Source organism: Canariomyces notabilis (genome assembly GCF_033297395.1).
Source record: "Canariomyces notabilis strain CBS 508.74 unplaced genomic scaffold N656scaffold_1, whole genome shotgun sequence".
Taxonomy (NCBI): domain Eukaryota; kingdom Fungi; phylum Ascomycota; class Sordariomycetes; order Sordariales; family Chaetomiaceae; genus Canariomyces; species Canariomyces notabilis.
This window is the reverse complement of record NW_027041823.1, coordinates 2462562-2479715: the sequence shown is the minus strand read 5'-3', so window position 1 is coordinate 2479715 and position 17154 is coordinate 2462562. Positions and strand designations below refer to the sequence as shown.

The 17154-nt window shown below is 55.2% G+C and overlaps 7 protein-coding genes across 7 annotated transcripts; 4 read left to right on the top strand and 3 right to left on the bottom strand.

Moving 5' to 3' along the window:
* Positions 1 to 281: 281 nt before the first annotated feature.
* Positions 282 to 2538, bottom strand: N656DRAFT_794214 (uncharacterized protein; the record flags this gene model as incomplete). Its single annotated transcript, XM_064817249.1, has 2 exons — positions 282 to 1472; positions 1525 to 2538. 2 exons carry the CDS (start codon positions 2536 to 2538, stop codon positions 282 to 284), a joined length of 2205 nt encoding a protein of 734 aa, XP_064675349.1.
* A 1544-nt stretch (positions 2539 to 4082) lies between these two features.
* On the top strand, positions 4083 to 4677 carry N656DRAFT_699167 (uncharacterized protein; the record flags this gene model as incomplete). Its single annotated transcript, XM_064810765.1, has 5 exons — positions 4083 to 4137; positions 4194 to 4220; positions 4294 to 4323; positions 4379 to 4469; positions 4533 to 4677. The coding sequence occupies 5 exons, from the start codon at positions 4083 to 4085 to the stop codon at positions 4675 to 4677; spliced, it is 348 nt and encodes a 115-aa protein (XP_064675348.1).
* A 2122-nt stretch (positions 4678 to 6799) lies between these two features.
* Positions 6800 to 8839, top strand: N656DRAFT_786416 (multicopper oxidase; the record flags this gene model as incomplete). Its single annotated transcript, XM_064816521.1, has 6 exons — positions 6800 to 6885; positions 6940 to 7502; positions 7562 to 8351; position 8389; positions 8474 to 8585; positions 8658 to 8839. The coding sequence occupies 6 exons, from the start codon at positions 6800 to 6802 to the stop codon at positions 8837 to 8839; spliced, it is 1734 nt and encodes a 577-aa protein (XP_064675347.1).
* A 691-nt stretch (positions 8840 to 9530) lies between these two features.
* Positions 9531 to 10291, bottom strand: N656DRAFT_60117 (uncharacterized protein). The gene has a single exon (XM_064810254.1). The coding sequence runs from the start codon at positions 10112 to 10114 to the stop codon at positions 9641 to 9643; it is 474 nt and encodes a 157-aa protein (XP_064675346.1). The 5' UTR covers positions 10115 to 10291; the 3' UTR covers positions 9531 to 9640.
* Positions 10292 to 11275: 984 nt separating this feature from the next.
* Positions 11276 to 12979, bottom strand: N656DRAFT_773981 (DUF171-domain-containing protein). The gene is made up of 4 exons (XM_064814175.1): positions 12887 to 12979; positions 12572 to 12702; positions 12161 to 12514; positions 11276 to 12107 (listed from the first exon to the last, which is right to left on the bottom strand). Exons 1-4 carry the CDS (start codon positions 12911 to 12913, stop codon positions 11591 to 11593), a joined length of 1029 nt encoding a protein of 342 aa, XP_064675345.1. The 5' UTR covers positions 12914 to 12979; the 3' UTR covers positions 11276 to 11590.
* Positions 12980 to 13246: 267 nt separating this feature from the next.
* Positions 13247 to 13994, top strand: N656DRAFT_744376 (thioredoxin-domain-containing protein; the record flags this gene model as incomplete). Its single annotated transcript, XM_064812877.1, has 2 exons — positions 13247 to 13784; positions 13854 to 13994. Exons 1-2 carry the CDS (start codon positions 13272 to 13274, stop codon positions 13992 to 13994), a joined length of 654 nt encoding a protein of 217 aa, XP_064675344.1. The 5' UTR covers positions 13247 to 13271.
* Positions 13995 to 14310: 316 nt separating this feature from the next.
* Positions 14311 to 17060, top strand: N656DRAFT_773980 (uncharacterized protein). Its single transcript, XM_064814174.1, has one exon. It carries the CDS (start codon positions 14356 to 14358, stop codon positions 16942 to 16944), a length of 2589 nt encoding a protein of 862 aa, XP_064675343.1. The 5' UTR covers positions 14311 to 14355; the 3' UTR covers positions 16945 to 17060.
* Positions 17061 to 17154: the final 94 nt, after the last annotated feature.

The window sequence follows — 17154 nt, the reverse complement described above, 5'->3', positions numbered from 1 at the left end:
CCAATGTAGAACGAGAGACAGCACGCTGTGGTGTTTTCTTCCATGTAACTGACCGCTGGATGGCAATATGCCTAGAGAAAGGACAAAGGAAATAAGAACTGTTAAGCCGTCGGTAAATCCGTCAGGTTATTCGTCGTCGTCACACCAAAGTACCATGCCCAAGGTAAGAGGAGAAAGTACCGGGGTTGTTCTCAATCGTAATCACATGAAATGTATCGCCCTGCCATGCCCGGCCGTGCCATATTTCTCAAGAGTCCCAGCAGTTATATGCCGATCCTCAACTAACGGTCCAGTCTCGGCTGCGGCTGCCAGCCGTTGAGGTACGCCATCAGCCCCATCCCAAAGAGAACAACCCCAATCATGGACGCATAGGGTAGCGTTTGTATTAGTCCTGAGTCTTGCTGCGCCTGGACGGCCAGTGCGCCCCCGCCGGGTTTGATGGTATTGGCCCGCGAGAGGTTGGGTCTGTCGGAGAGGACTCCTTCTGTTGGACTGCCGGTCTGCGTTTCCGCCTCCACGGCGGCGCCATTCATCTCTGAAGCCGGCTTCTCCTCCGGATGTCTGTCCGGGCTTGGGGGGCGCCGCCGGCCCTTGGACACCGACCGTGACTTGCGTTCGGCGGCCTGCTTCTTCTCTTTTTCGTCACGCTGCCGTATCTGTAACACCATTTCGGCTAGGGTCTTGCGGTCGGCGTCCCGCTCACTTTCTGCCTTCTCCGCCCGCAGTCTAAACGCTTCTAGTTGCTCCCTCAGGCTGCTCATTTCCAACGCCATAGAGTCTATGCGAGCTTGGAATGCCGCAGCGAGGAGTTCGGCCTTGTCCGGCTGAGGTGGGGCCGTCTCTAATTCAGGGGCTGCGGGGTGTGACGCGGACTCGGAGCTCGGGGGTGGGCCTTGTTCCGCCGGAGGGTCGAATGCCTTGTCTAGCTCGGAGTGGCCGTTGACTAACGGGGCATCGGCCGACCCGTTCATCTTGGATTGGCTGCTCTCCTCCATCCTATGCATCATATCTTCGGCATGCAACCGAGCCTCGCGCTCCTTGCTTAACATCTCCTCGAGATCTCGAACCCTAGCAGTGTGATTGCTAAGCTCCCTGTTAGCATTGTTAAGCGCTTCGGTTAGGAGAAGTATCTGATTAAGACTGTTGTCCTGCCGGATAGGAGAGGTACCAGCCGGCTTCGGCCGCTCTGTCGTGGCTCGTTTCAACGACGGCACATCAGAGGACGCCGGCCGAGCTGCGTCGGGCTTTTCGGGGAGTGGCTGGGACGGCGGCGGTGCTGGCGGCTCCGAGAAGCGGGTCTTGCCACCATCCGATCGAAACGAGATGTTGCCGTTGGGCAAGTGAGTCTTTGGAGGCTCAGGGACTTCGGGTTTGTCGGCATTCTTAATGTCTTCCTTGGACAAGAGGGCGTTGATGAACTGGCTGGTCCGATACAAATCTTGATTCTGCAACCGCGCATTGCGCATTTCAGTCTGTATCTAGGTGTCAGTACCACTCACATACGGCCTTTGAAAGATTCCTTACATGGAGCTTCTTAACAATGTGCTCGGTCGTTATCGGGTTCAGCCAGAACTGTCGTTGATGAGCCATCGTATTTACTTGACCTGCCATGTTGCCAGGCGGCACACGGTTGGCATTCGCAGTCGAGGGCTGGTTGCCAGCTCTTCCTCTAGCTGGCGGGGCAGCTAGGGGTAGCATCATGCCATTGCCGGACGGATCAAGGTCCCCTAAATTCATGTCCAGCACATTTGTGGAAGGCGTTATGAAGCCCGCGTGCTCGACCTTGGCAGCAACTTTGTGGTGAACTACTGTCCTTTGGTCTTCACTGACAATGTCGATTCCAAGCTCGAGATGATCCTGGGTTTGTAGTTCGTGCGGTTCTGATTCTCTATTCTCGGGCGATAACCGAGTCCCGTTAACGAATGTACCGTTTGAGGACTTGACGTCTCTGATCCAGATCTTGCCGTTGGTGTCGGCCCATATCTCCGCATGCTGCCGCGACAGGACCTTGCTGTCAAAGTACCCGTTGACCGGGGTGGGAACCGTTTTAGCATTGGTTTGCCGTCCGATCCGGAGCGTCTCGGGGGAGAAGGGAACGGAAATCGTCTTGCGCTCGAAGCTGCCATTGAGTGAGAGCAGACAGAGGACGGGCTGTCGCGGAGGTATACCATCGGCGACGGGACGGCCGGGAGCGCCTTGGTTTACGAGCTGGTTCTGGGGCGCGAGTATCGACGGTTGCTGGGGCATGGATGAAGTGCCATTGATGCCATTTACGGCCATGAGGCCGCGGCCTCCTGGCCCCTTGGGGTAGTTGGATGCCTCGTCTGATTTTCCGTTGGGCCATGGCGCCTTCGCGGTCGGTCGCTTTCGGGATGTCGGATTCTGCCACCCGTTCGCGTCTCCAGCCGCGGGCATCGAGGCGCCGTTTACTTGTGAGTTGGCATTAGAAGTGACGGTAGATGTCGACGAGTTGGAAGATGTCGAGGACACCGATGAGGAAGAGTGTGTTCGTTGAAGGGTTTTGCGAGGCATGAACATCGTGAGTCCCCTAGTGTCGTCCGCGTTGACAGAATTCAAGTTCTGACCCCCATTAATCCATCCCGGCCGATTGAGATTCGCGAGGCTAGGAGGACTTGCAACGGCAGTCATGAGGAAGGCGCGACGAACGAGATGGGCGAGCGAAGTGGCTGCCGACCACAGGGGGGAAGATGCTGACGCAGGCGAGCAGACGCTGGCGTGCTCCCTAGGGTGATCGCATGCGTGTCCCGTTCAACAAAGCGCTCGGCAGCAGCAATATGATTGCTCTCTCGTGGTGGGGCGAAATCTCAGCATTCAGTGGTATTCCGGAAGGGCTGGGTGGAGTCCGTCGAAGTTGAAGATGGGCACTGACGTCGCAATCCAGGTTCGTGATTGTCGAAAGGGGTGGGCGCGACAGACACGGAAAAAGAACACACAAGGAAAATATGGCGAAAGGACGGAAGGAAGTTGACGCCGAAACGGTAGGCTGCACAAGGAGTCAAAGACGCACCTGCTGGCAGCGATGCAGTCGTCTCGGTCGGTTCCGCGCTGGTGGCAAGCACGGGGCACAGTTAGGATGCGACGACACAGGAGAAGTGAGGTTTGATGAATTTTGAAGCGACCTTTCGATTGGTAAAAGGCCATGGGGCTCTGGAGGCGCTTAGCCGGACGCTCTGGGGCCAGAGAGCGGCCTGCGCGCCTCGAACTTGCTGGAGTCCAGGACTCGACGGCGGACGGACCACGTCCTGCTCCATTTTTCCTCCTCTTTCCTCGCTCTTGATTTGCTGGTGCAGCCATCAGGTCTGTGGCGACTGAGCTAACTAACCCCCCGGGCCCCCTAACCCCCTTTTGCTCTGGTCACTTACTCAATTCTCCGCACCATGCGTCGAGACATGCTGACTCTGGCATTCACAGATCCCTATGTCATACGATCAAAAACAATGATTATGCTCTGGCGTGGCCTGTCTGAGCTTGAGTTCACTCCTGGCGTTGTCACGTGAGTCCTGGTGTGTAAGAAGGAAACAATCCAATGAAGATGGAGCACGAGTGTCTGCCCCCATAAGGCGATGTACTGTAGGCTAAGGTAACCCAGTATCTGGGCAAGTTTGACGGCCAGGGAAATGACAGAATGGCTTGATGCCTGATGTATGTACTTTGTACGCAAGAGAAGTTTACCTAGAGACTAAAATCATTGTAGACTATAATACCAAATAAGGCACCGTTAGTCAACGGACAGTCAGATGTTAGTTGTGGCCTGGGGAAGAACATCGCTAACGGAATCGACTTCCAGGTTCTCTGTTCACCAATTTGCAGCGCTTTCTAGCGGGCCGCCGAACTGCCCGGGCTGAGGTCCCCGTACCCGCGCATCCCGCGGCCAGGGATTGGATATTTTGCCCGCGGCAACTTTTTGGCTTGCAGCTGCAGGCCTCATATGTACAATACGGTACCATCATCAACCCACTTGCGTCTTGTTTTCTCATTCCCTACAAACCTTGCAAGACACCTAGCTACCCGAGCTACCTTACCTGACATCCCGCGCCGCTTCAAGACTTGCGCCTGCCATAATGCCTCCTCCTCCCAGCCATCACGGTGCGGTCGGGCCGTCGAACTTCGACAAGTGTATGCACGAAAGAATGCATTGCCATAGCTTAGACGAAGCGCTGACACCGTCGCAGTCAAGATGGGTGCCATGATGGGCGGCAGTACGTGCCCCTTTCCCACCAGTCGGTTCCTGTTGCGCCTCGCACATGGCTGATCTTGTCTTTTCTCCCACAGCGGTGGGCGTGATCATCGGCTTCATCTTTGGTATGGCAGAGGGCCAAGTCTTGCTCGCGACGAAGCAGGTCTGACTCGATTCCAGGAACCGTTAATATCTTCAGATACGGAGCGGGGCCAAATGGTATTATGCGGACATTGGGACAATACATGCTGGGCTCTGGGGCGACATTTGGGTAAGCCATCGTTTCGGCGTATTGAGCGGCTTCTCCAATGGCTGACACTCTTACCTTGCCCAGCTTTTTCATGTCAATCGGCAGTGTGATTCGATCCGATGCTTCGCCCATGGTCCAGGAAGCCTATTTGCGTGCTCAAAGGCGGCCCATCATCATGGCCGCGCAGGCCTTCCGCCCGTATCCGCCGGCCCGTCGTGCGGACAACTAAACAATTGCAATCCAAGACCTGCCATTCGATCGAGATTATACCCCTTACTCGGTCAGCGCATGGAAACTCCATAGGTTGTACATACGGCTCGCTCTCAGGGTGGAATGGGACGGCCTTTAGAGGGCATAGACCTCGATTCTCCAGATGGTGTGTTAATAAATGCTTTAGCTATGCTTCTGGTGCCAGTACTTTGGTCCAGCATCGCAACGTTGACAATCAGGTGCCTTCGGAATGCACGACGATGCTCCTCGTGCGAACAGAGCCCGCACTGCAAAGAGGCGGAACTAGATATTGCGCAGCCGACCAGAACGTTTGCTCATCTTCTCCGAGAGTGGTGCAATCGCGCTGGACGAGTTGACGGCCCCTCAGGATCTTAAGTAAACAAGCGCTCGACCCGGTCAAACTCGTGATAACCTAGCAAAAGCCGGCGTTTCAATCCGCACTTCTCCGGGGGATCCATCGCCAATGCCGAGACTTCCAAATTGCTATCTGTACCTCTCAGTGGCCATCCGGACCAGCCATGGAGCGCTGCAGTCTGGGTGAGGTGGAACAGCATTCTCTGGCGGACAGACAGAGGGTGTAACACCCGGTTCGCATGAGCAGTTCGCGGCAACGGCCTTGGATGGGGAAGCTTTGTACGACACATTATTTCTCCCTCAGAAAAGAACTATAGAGGTAACTAAAGCCTATAGCCTACTATTTAATAAGTAAATAGGTACCAGGAACTGATAACAGAAGAGCAGGGCAGTGGCGTCAATCTTGATCCGGAGATCAATGCATGTCATCCAGGAGTAGAAACAGCCATCTTTTCCCTTAAGACTGATGGAGACGCTGAGGAGAAATCTAAGTCCCCATGTCTCTGGACGGGTTGCTCGGCCGCACGCAAAGCGAGGTTCTCAGGGGAGAAACCCGAGCAGCATCGAGTCTCCGTTCCACGAGCAAAATGGCTCCACCTCCACGCATGGCGAAAGGATCACTGCATATAAAGGAAGTGCTGGCGGCATCGCTATTGCATCTCTTGAGTCAGCAGTGGTGCCAAAGGGTCCCGGCGCCGGCAGCAGTCTCGTTGACTTTTCCAGCACAAAATCGTCTTCGTCATCCAAGACATACTCCGAAAGCCCGAGCCTGAACTTGGGCATGGTGCGGTCAGAAGTCTTGTTCTTGAGGTCAATGATCATCTGATGTGCCCCTTCCTTTCTCTGATGGCCGTTGGATGCAGCACTCCGCCGAGGTGGGTCAACTTCACAATGTCTTCCACCGTCTTTCTATCATCCTCTTACCAGCTCGGTTTGAGGCTTCTCTCCTTGCGACTTTTGCATCAAGACTAGGAGTTACGTTCCTGTCACCCGTGTAGGATTCCTGGCAAATATACGATAAACCAACCAAGGCAAGAATGCTTGATGCTGAGCAACCCTTCCTTCATTTACATTCGGGTGTGGTACTGTATGCGGTCCCGCAGCCAGTTCCAAATCCACTCTCCCAGACTCGCTCAATCTCGGACTTGCAGCAAAACCTTGCTCCTGGGGCCGGCTCTCGTGATGGTAGGATCCCAAGCATTCCAGAGGCGTTCATCCCCCCGTCCAACGGGTTCCCGGGTTGTCTCACCCCAGCGGCATCTCAACGGGCTTGGAAGGCTCCGTTCGGCGCAGTCTAAAGGATTGGGCTTGACGCGTCTCGCTATGATCGGCTCATAGAAAAGAAACACGATTGACACTTCGGGGGACAGCTAACCACCGTGACGATAGCAGTGAGGTTGAAGGCAAGCGTATTGGCTCTTGCCTCTGACTACACGCGGCGCCCGGGAGATGTACATGTCTCGAAATCATCGACGCAGGTACGGTAACGTTATCAAAGTCGATCCAACCCCGAGACAACCCATGGCTGTCTGTCGTCTTGCACAAGCGGTGCTACCAGGGACACCTCACGAGATTCCTACAGCATTTTTATTCTGTCATATTCATCTCCTCTCCTTCCCCTCTCCATGACGTGCTGTTAGCTAGCCGTCCGTACCACGTCTAACCGCAGCAGTCTGGTCGACCTAGGCCGTGCTCCGGCCTTCATTCACAGTCATTCGTTTGATGCTGGCCTAGGTTAGTCATATACGTCTCTCATCTCGCCCGTCATGGGCGTCGTACGCTGCGCTGTCGCGGCTGCCATCTCGGTGATGTACGGCGCAACGGCAACTCTGACGCAGACTCAGACTAACGGGTTCGTGCATACCAGACGAGCGCTCTGCAGGATATTAATCTGACATGAACGCAGGGCTTCAACCCTGGGGACTTTGCTGAGTCCCATCCTCTCCTTTTTCCTCGGTGATTCAAGCAACCAGCTCTCCCATGGTTATCCATGGGGTAGCCTGACCGACTGCTGCAACAACCCCTATGCTGAATACCCCAGAACTGGGGTTGTTAGGCATTACGACTTCACTGTGAGCCGGGGTGTCATTGCCCCTGATGGGTACCAAAGAGACGTCCTTCTTGTCAACGGGGCTTTTCCGGGACCCCTGATTGAGGCAAACTGGGGCGACACCATTGTTGTCGACGTGCACAACGACATCACCAATCCCGAGGAGGGGACTTCCATTCATTGGCACGGTTTCCTTCACAAAGAAACGCCCTGGGAAGACGGTGCGCCCGGTGTTACTCAGTGTCCCATACCTCCAAGGTCAAGCTACCGGTATGAGTTTGTTGCTAGCTTGTACGGCTCGGCGTGGTATCATGCCCATTACTCAGGGCAATACGCTGGAGGCATCGTTGGCCCCATTGTTATCCACGGTCCTACGCAAGCAAAGTACGATATCGACCTTGGCCCGGTCATGTTGAGTGGTGAGTTGGTTGCGATCAGGTTCCCGGAAACACAACCACTAAGGAGATCCGTGGCGCAGACTGGCATCACAGGGAGTATTTCGACATTATCGAGGAAATGCTTGCACCGAATGCTAGCGCAATGGTCTTCTCGGACAACAACTTGATCAACGGCAAGATGAACTTTGACTGCTCGAAGGTTGCCCCTGGCGACGACACTCCTTGCACCAGCAATGCCGGAATCTCCAGGTTCAAGTTTCGCACAGGCAAGACGCACCGTCTCCGTCTGATCAACTCGGGTGCCGATGGCATCCAGCGCTTCTCGATTGATGAACACATTTTCACAGTAATCGCGGAGGATTTCGTGCCAGTCGAACCGTACAACACAAAAGTTGTCACTTTGGGCGTGGGCCAGCGCGCTGATGTGCTCGTAACCGCCAATGCAGGCCGCTCCAACGCCATGTTCTGGATGCGGTCGACCCTGACATGCGCGCCGGCAAACCAGCCCATCGCCGTGGCTGCCGTATATTACGACCGGGCCGACACAAACAAGATCCCTACCAGCCAACCTTGGGATCTTCCAAATGCCGTGGCCTGCGCCAATGACGACCTCAGAAAGACGGAGCCGCTGTATCCCATGGCGCTCCCTGAACCGACCTTTACGCATGCCATGGACATCGAGCAGTTCAAGAACGAGTCGGACGTAAAACTGTGGAAGTTTGCCGGCGTTTCGATGAGGGCCAACTACAACAACCCTGTACTCCTCCTCGCCAACGATGGGAACTTCAGCTACCCGGAGGAGTGGAACGTCATCGACTACCAGGGCAACACATCTATTAGGATCATAGTCAACAACAAGACACCGGTCCAGTGAGTGTTTTTTACATAGCCGATGTGTCTCTCAGAGGGTTGGTCGGACAGACCCTGGCTAACACAATTGCTCCCGACACCCGATGCATCTTCACGGGCACAACTTTTACGTCCTCCACGAGGGCCCCGGCGCATGGGACGGCACCATCGTCCGTCCGACGAACCCCACCAGGCGCGACGTTCAGATTGTTAGGCCCTATGGTCACCTCGTGATCCAGTTTGATGGCCACCCTGGTGAGGAACAACACCATGCCATACCGCTTCAAGCTAATGCCGCATGTGTTGGAAAGCTAATCGGAGAGGCAGGCGTATGGGCCTTCCACTGCCATGTTGCATGGCATGCTTCTGGCGGTTTCTTTTCTTCGCTCATTGTCCAGTCGAAATGGGTGGCTCAGATGGAGATCCCGAGGGATGTTGAGGGAAATTGCAAGGCGTGGGACCTGTGGACAAAGCATCATATTGTCGAGCAAATTGATAGTGGGACATGACGCTCCGGATGTTGCAGCTTGTGGTTGGGCAGTCTGGTTTGAGTTGGATATGGCGAGTTTGATACAGATCTGGCGCTTCATCATGTCAGTTCACAAGCAGGCGAGTCGGTTGAGGCGTACTACTATATAATAGGTATCACCAACAGACCAATAGTTCAGGGGCCTGCGCTCGCCTTGGTCACCCCTAAAGATGCAGTTTGAACCAACGCTGCCTCGAATGTGATGATTTATTACGGCTCCCCAGAGAAAGCATGCCATCTCGGCAACATAGGATAGTAAATCCGGCGAGCAGTCCGAACATGATATGCACTACTTTGTTCGTCGTCTTGACACGGCTTAGAGAAAGTAACTGTCAATGTTGCAACTTTACATGCCACCTGTGACTCCAAGTCATGATCTTCAGCAATGTCATGACAAATAGTAATGCATCATGCGAGTGCAAGAGGCAGTTCATGCAGCATCAGAGTCGACTTTGGCTCTCCCAGAGTCGTAGGTTTATTTTGTCAGGGGGTTGCCTTCCCCTGAGGTTTTCAGGTTCCATACGTCACTCCGGGAGGCCTACTGTGTCCCCTTTTATATAGAGTCTGGTGTATGTACATCACAGCAGATTCAACGCTACTCTCGCGAATCCTTTGCCTTTGTCCCTGGTGATTACGGAAAATAGACGATAGCAATGATCATCCTCACCAAGTTGGATGTCGAATCCGCACACATACCTAGGTACTTTACCTACAAACTCAGCGACCTTAGACGGGAGTGTTCCATTAGTAACGACTGGCACTCGAAATGCCCATGACGGACTCAAAAGACCGTCTTTCGCTCATCATCCGTTGAATCGGAATATCCGGTGTCAGACGAAGGCAGTCCTGAGAGACTCGACCAACCATGCATTGTCAATAGGTATGTACATAAATACACCACCAGTCGAAGTACCTCGATATAACTCACACTGTCACACAATCCTTCCATCAAGAGTTCAAGACCACACCCTTCCTCGGAATCCTTGCGAGTTGTACAGGTGACCCGACCCTGCAGTGAGCGGGCCATGCCTCGAGGCTGCATCGTAGCCAAGTTGTGGAAAGGGGTTACGGAGTTTCTAGACCCTGGGGTTCCGGGGACGAGAGCTGAGTACAACAAACTTGGACTCAGTCCAGCCATGGTGTCCGAAGGATGGGAGTACTCATGGCTGATGTTATGAGCTGACCTTGTTTGTAGCTTTGGTGTAGATATGCATGTAAAGCCCAAGACATCGGAGCAATTACCCAGGCTTCTCATGTTCCCGCCGCTTCTTGTCTGGCTGGCCGAGTGCTGAATGTCCGCTCTGCTGTCGGTGGACGATGTCGTTGCCTATCTACGTGGTACCGTATATGCACATAAGATGGCAAAAATCCTTGGGCGCTCGGAAATATTGCAAATGGAAGCGAAGTTGATGATGACCGGTACCGAGGAGCTGGGTACGGTACACGGACTGTCGGGTGTTACCTGCTCCAGCTTACTGCTGGCCGACCACCCTTTCTCTTCTCTTTTCCGGCCCTCCAAAACCGAGGGGGGTAAGCTGCGCGAGCGTGAAAAGGTTGCCAGAGACGTATCACGGGTCTATGTTCCTGTCTGTGCCTGGATGTAAGTGACATGTACCATACAATTCAGTACATGGTTTGGATTAGTACTCTGCTCCCTGCTTTCAGGAGAAGAACTAGTGAGGAAGAAAATGCTTGTTCGAAGTCAGATGTGAACCTTGTAGACGGTTACGGGACGGAAGTCCGATGTCGGTGTCGAGGCCCGGGTATCCGGTACTAGTAATCGGTCAGCTTTGGTGAGTTGTAAGTGCATGTATGTACTCCGTAGCCACTGAGGTGAACTTGCTCCAGTAAATCCTTCGCTCAGCATAACAACCTGCGAGATTCACCTGGGCATCCTCCGAAGTACAGTACATACCCCGTCCACTCCTTCGTTTTCCAATCCAGCTTACACTTGGTTCACACCCACCGCTTTCTACCACTCACCAGCCCCCAAATTTCTGCGAAGGGGACGACGACAGTGGTTAACTCCACGAGGACGGACCGAATTCGATCGCGCCATGGATTTCGCTTGCTCGGATGGCGGGGACCAAGGAAAGGGCTGTCAGCATGCTGATGGATGGCTCAATATCCGTCTGCATGGTTCACCCTTCACGTGCGCATGCGTGTGCTGGCGAGCGTGACTGGCCGAAATATCAGAACAAGCTGTCTTCAGTTGATCTGCAGCGTGTGGATGTCAGCCGGTGGTGCTGCGGTCCGATTCACTCCAGAACCATGCAGTGAGGTTAGCAGCAGGTCTATAGCGGCTTGCAACATATCACAGAAACCCCTTGTGCTCACAAGTACTCTTCCAGTACAGACTAACTCTCCGAGCCAGCCAACATGCGTGCCGAAGCATGTCAGAAGTCGAAGGCAGCCTGCCGTGATAACCTAAGACGGATCGTGACGGTTGTGCAGCCATATGCCGCCAACTGCAGCGCCTTTGCGGGGTTCGTTCCATTCAACCACAAAACGGAAGGACGATGCCATGGTAATGGCTGTTCATACCAGGGGGGCAGCACTGGCCAGGATCCAACAGCGTGAGAAACCAAGCAGCGAGATAGTACAGTAGCCCCATGGGGTTTAATAGTTTGTGAAATATTAGTCTAGGGTGCAACACAACAGCCCAGCCTGCTTGAAGATGAGCGCCACGCTGAACTATCGACGATTGAGAGGCATGAGGGAGGACGTCATGTCAGCTCATATCCCACAACCTCCTGAGTGCGGTCAGGGCAATCAAGAGTGCTTCCTCGGTCCGGATACCCCTGGTGCCTTGGTTCGGCAACACATTCACCCAGTGATCGAACAACTCCTTCGTTCGCGATCCGGCAATCCCCATCTCACCCAGCTCTGGATCGTTCATGGCTGCATACTCCAGCCCTCGTGGCCCGCCAAAAACGATCAGGAGGTGGGTAAAACTCGCCGGCTGGTAATCAGGAAACGCTCTTGACAGGGGCTGTCCGCGCTCCGATGTGCCGATGCTCATGTCGTAGCCGTCTTCGTAAGGGCTGGTAGTGAAAACGCTGGATAGTGATGGGGCTTTGCGCACATTGAAACCCCAATAGTAACCTGCTTCGGTCCTTGGCATGGCTGGATGCACCGGCTCGGGCGTCCGATATGAGTCATCAGGCATCCTGAGCGTCACCCGGGTCTTTGGTGGAATCGATTCGGTTATGGTCACGGTATCGGGCATTCCGATATCCACCACCGTCCTGGGACAGTTAGTAGGTGTTGTATGGACGCAGTCTCCAGGGGCAGATCTTACCCCTTTTTCCCCTTTGGCGGAACCTCAAGGGTCAACCCTTCCCGGTAGGGTAGCCATTCGTCCTTGTGTGGATGGTGTGGCATCTCAAGATTCGGAAGCAAGCCTAGGGATCGCAGATTTGGATGCAGAGGGAAGAGAAGCTTTCGCATGAAAGGAGGCGTCTCTAGGTAATTTAGGATATGCTCCATGAAGTGCGCCGGATCCACATCCCCAGTGTATGCATCCTGATCAACATTTGCGTTACGCTGGTCCGCCGGGCTGTCGTCAAAGATGACAATTTCATCTACGGAGAAGATGGCCAAAGCACGCGCAATACGACCAACGATGGTGGTCCTTTGCTCGCGTGTCGCACAACTGCCAGCAGGTTAGGAGGGGCGCGAATCAGGTCCTGAGCAGTCCAGAAAGACTTACTCTGTGATGATGCTGGTAGGCACGGCAACTGAGACAGTCCATTCTCTGGGCTCCCCTGGCCTGAACCGGGACGGTGCCTTGAAACCAGTAGCAGGACCGGTCCCGCCGTCGTCCGTGTCCAGACGGCGTTTCTGAAGTACGAGTTAGCCGGTATTCGTCCTCTTCGGCCAAGCCAGCGCAATACCAGAACTTGAAAGATACAGCTATTGGCTCACACAGTCTGTGAGGATGGGTTTCCACTCCTTCAAGGGGTTTGCTCGCAGCGGTCGCGAGTCGCTCCGTCCAGGGACGACGACAAAAAGGATTGGTACTCACTTTTGGCTGATGTTCATACGAAGGCATGGTTAGTCGAGCAGAAAGAAGGAACTGAACCCAAAGATCAGCAGGGAAACCTAAATGCCACAGAAATATGGATGTTTCTTAGGCTTTGCCAGCGCTCAATTACCATCTGAAAGTCGGCAGAATGGAACAAAAATCACACCGCCCTCTTATCAGTGGAAGTTGCGCTCAGCGTTGTACTTCAGAGAAGACCCCACATGCAGTACCTGTACAGGAACCCTAACCCTTGACTATGGATAAAGGACACCTCGTCGGTTCACCCCTCCATGCAGCCAACGACTGCCTACCAGCACTCTTCTGACCGAAGACAGACGATATACACAAACCCATTGTCAACTCCACAACTCCGACCTTCACAACAATGAGCGGAACAATCAGCATCACATCACCAGCACAATGGCGGCAGGTTCTTAGCTCGCACGCCATCGTCATCGCCGACTTTTACGCCGACTGGTGCGGGCCGTGCAAGATGATCGCGCCGACCTTCGAGTCGCTCTCAGTGAAATACTCCAAGCCGCGCAAAATTGCGTTCTGCAAGGTCAACGTGGACAACCAGACCGACGTGGCCCAGCAGTACGGCGTGCGCGCCATGCCCACCTTCCTCGTCCTGCGCAACGGCTCCGTCATCGACACCATCCAGGGCGCCAACCCCCCCGCCCTGACCGCCGCCGTCGAAAAGGCCGTCAAGCTGGCCGGGCCTGGTGCTGGGGCCGCCGGTGCTGTCTTCTCTTCGCCGGGTCATAAGCTGGGCGGGAGTGGAGTGACGCTGGGAGGGGCCAGGCCGTCGGCGTTGATGACGGCGAGGTGGAGCTTGAAGGGGGTTCTGGATGCGCTGGTCGCCTTCTTTGGGCTTTATTTTGTGTCGCTGTTTTCGGTGGGTAGATATCCGTGGGATTTTGGGGTTGTAGGGTGTGATGAAGGGCTAACTAGCAATGCTGTACAGCTCGATCCGTACAAGGCGGCTGAGAACTCGCCCTTCAACAAGAACAATCCTCCTCCTCCGCCGAGGGCACCAATGGGGTCAGGGACTCGACCGGCCGGGAGGCCAGGGTTCAAGACAATGGCCGATCTGGGCAGCACATGATGGGCTGTCCGACCCTTATCAATGAGTTTTATGGATGGGGCAAGTTAGGAGTTCAGGGCGTATGGAATTCTCGCACACTGCACGTTTTGCTCGGCAATAGATGTATACATATGTACCTTCTAGTCTTGTTCAATTCAACCCCATTAGAATTTCCATTTGCAATCGAATCATCAATACTAGCGGTTGCTCCTCACAGTAAACTTGACTGTTGCCCCTGAACAGGGATTCGTCGTCACGTGAACAGGCGATGAGAATCTCAACGCAGACCATCCAGCTCGGGCCGCATGAAAGTCGCCTCTTTTCACCAAATTTTTTGCACAGGCTGTGATCCGGGCTGAGGATGATGATTTCAGCTGGGAAAATGCAGAATCGGTGTCCTGGGTGCCGGGCGCAGCTCGTGAGCTTTTATGATGCTCTGTTGCTCCCCGGAAACAGGACGAGCGCTCGGCCGTTCCTGCGCCAGCGCATCCAAGGCGTCTCAGCTGCCTCGGCGCCCGCTGCAGCGCGTCCCTGGCGGCCAAATTCTATAAGGCAACTCTCAACAACCAGACGGCTTAGGCAGGGCCCTACGCAAGACAGCAATACTGTTAGCGACTCGAACCCCCAAGATATCGAGACCATCGTGCGCCAGGCCCGACAAACATTCGGCGTCACTCTGCCGCCCGACTACCTGACCCCCGAGGAATACAAGGTCTACGAGAGGTTATATGGCCCTCCCTTACGCGAGACGAGGCCCGAGGACGTGGGCATCCGCCAACAGCAAGAAGAGGCTGATGCATACGATGGCCCACCCCCGGGACACACCCTGCTGAGAGAGACGGAAAGTGGCGATTATGAGGAGGTTGAGTACACCATTGATCGCTCAACTACTGTAGAGGCGCAAGAAGCAAGTGAAAACCTCGATCCGGCCGAACTTGGCGAAGAACTCGAGTCCCTTGCCGGCGCCCAGGATCCGCCCGACGGCCGAATTGACTACCTCAACGTCAAGGCCAATAACCGACGAGAATACATCGCGCTCCAGAAACTGCAGCGCGACTTTGAAGCGGCCTCGCTGTTGCCGGCTGAGGAGATTCATGAAGAGGAGAACATCATTGAGCAAGATGAACCGCGCGAAGAAGAGGACATTGACGAGGATGAGGGCGAGCCCGACGCCTCCTTTTCGGTTGCCGCCCTGGAGGGTACAAGGGGCTCACGGCTACATAGGTACACTACAATGGGCCGCTTCGGGACCTACCCGAGCACACTGCAACTTCCCAAGCCCACTCTTATCGAGCCTATTAGCACTCTCTTGAGCAGAACCGACACGACACATATCCGGGAGACAGCGGAGCGTGTGTTGGGAGGTCCAGGGCTGCCCTACGGGCCCGCCACGCCAAAGTCAAGAGCAAACCTCCCACAGAAAGGCCTGCAATTGGAGGCAGGGCACCACAGGATGTCAGAGATCGAAGCGGATGCCTTCATTGCCACCATGCTCCCGGGTCTGTACGCATCGGTAATGAGCACACTCGTCGAGACACGGAAGCGCCTGGGCGAAGATTGGCTGCGGAGCCTCCTGACGAGGGAGGATGGGACCCCCCCACGAGTGCTTGATGTCGGCGCTGGTGGAGCAGGCCTGGCCGCCTGGCAAGACGTCCTTCAGGCGGAGTGGGACGTTCTCCGTGACAACGGGGAAGTCACACACCCGGAACCCCCTAGTAAGAGGACGGTTATCGTGGGCAACGACAATCTGCGGCACCGTATCTCTCGGTTCCTGCACAACACGACCTTCCTACCCCGCTTGCCCAATTATTTGCAGTCAGTCGAGGCTTCTGAGCGGAAACTTGACTCTGGCGGCGCGCCTCCGCCACGAAAGGTCTTCGATGTCATCATCGCATCCCACATGCTGATGCCGCTAGACAAGGAGTTCAAGCGGAAAGAGTTCCTGGACAACCTGTGGACCATGCTTTCCCCCGAAGGAGGCGTGCTCATTGTCATTGAAAAGGGACATCCGCGTGGCTTCGAGGCGGTAGCCAATGTGCGCTCCCGCATTCTTGACGAGTTCATCATCCCGCCCAAGACGGAGCCACACGGTGAGGAGCTGCAAGCCGCATCAGATCGTGTGCGGGAGCCAGGCATGATTATCGCGCCCTGCACCAACCACGCAAAGTGCCCAATGTATCACACTCCGGGTGTGAGCCCTGGCCGCAAAGACTTCTGCCATTTCAGCCAGCGCTTCATCCGCCCTCCCTTCCTGCAGAAGGTGCTTGGCGCCTCGCACCACAGCCATGAGGACATCAATTTCAGTTACCTCGCGGTGCGCAGAGGCGCCTACCCAGAGGGGTACTCGCCGTCTGCTGACGTGGCAGCTGGTGCTGGTGCTGGTGCTGATGCTGACCCGTCATCGGCACCTCTCTTCCTGCAGGGCCCCCAAGCCGCCGACCGTGCCTTTGCCGGGTACGAAACGAATGAGGGCCGGCAGTCGACGCCACCGCACGCGCTCTCGCTGCCTCGCAACATTCTGGCGCCGATCAAGAGCAAGGGGCATGTCACGCTGGACTTGTGCACGCCCGCCGGCACCATCGAGCGTTGGGTGGTGCCCAGGTCCTTCTCCAAGCAGGCGTACCACGACGCCCGCAAGGCACGCTGGGGCGACCTGTGGGCCCTGGGCGCCAAGACGCGGACTCTGCGCAATGTCCGCCTTGGCAAGGCCGGCGCGGTCCCCGACGACGATGGTGTCCGAGCCCGGGAAGCTGCCGCCGGCAAGAAGAAGTACAAGGTGGTTGAGATCAATGTACACCCCAAGTACGGCGTTCTCCCCGCGCGCGAGAAGCAGTCCAGGAAGGGCGGTCCCGCGGAGAGGAGGACAAAGGGCGGTAGGAGGGTCAAGATTGATGATTTGCTGGACCAGATGGGCATCAATGAGCTGGAGGATCCCGATGACAAGGAGGATGCCGAGTTCATGCGGAGCTAATAAAACGGCAGGTGGGATTGTGTATACATAGCTGAGATGTATGTACGTTATGCCGCTCTTGTACTACTTACTACCCAAGGATTACCAAAAACCCCAGAGCTTTTATTTGATTTGGGAGTCACTGCTATTCGGATCCGTTTTCGTAAGAGCTGCCATCCTGGATTTTCGGGGTCCTTGAAATCACTTGCACGGGTTGAGTGCCGTTTATGC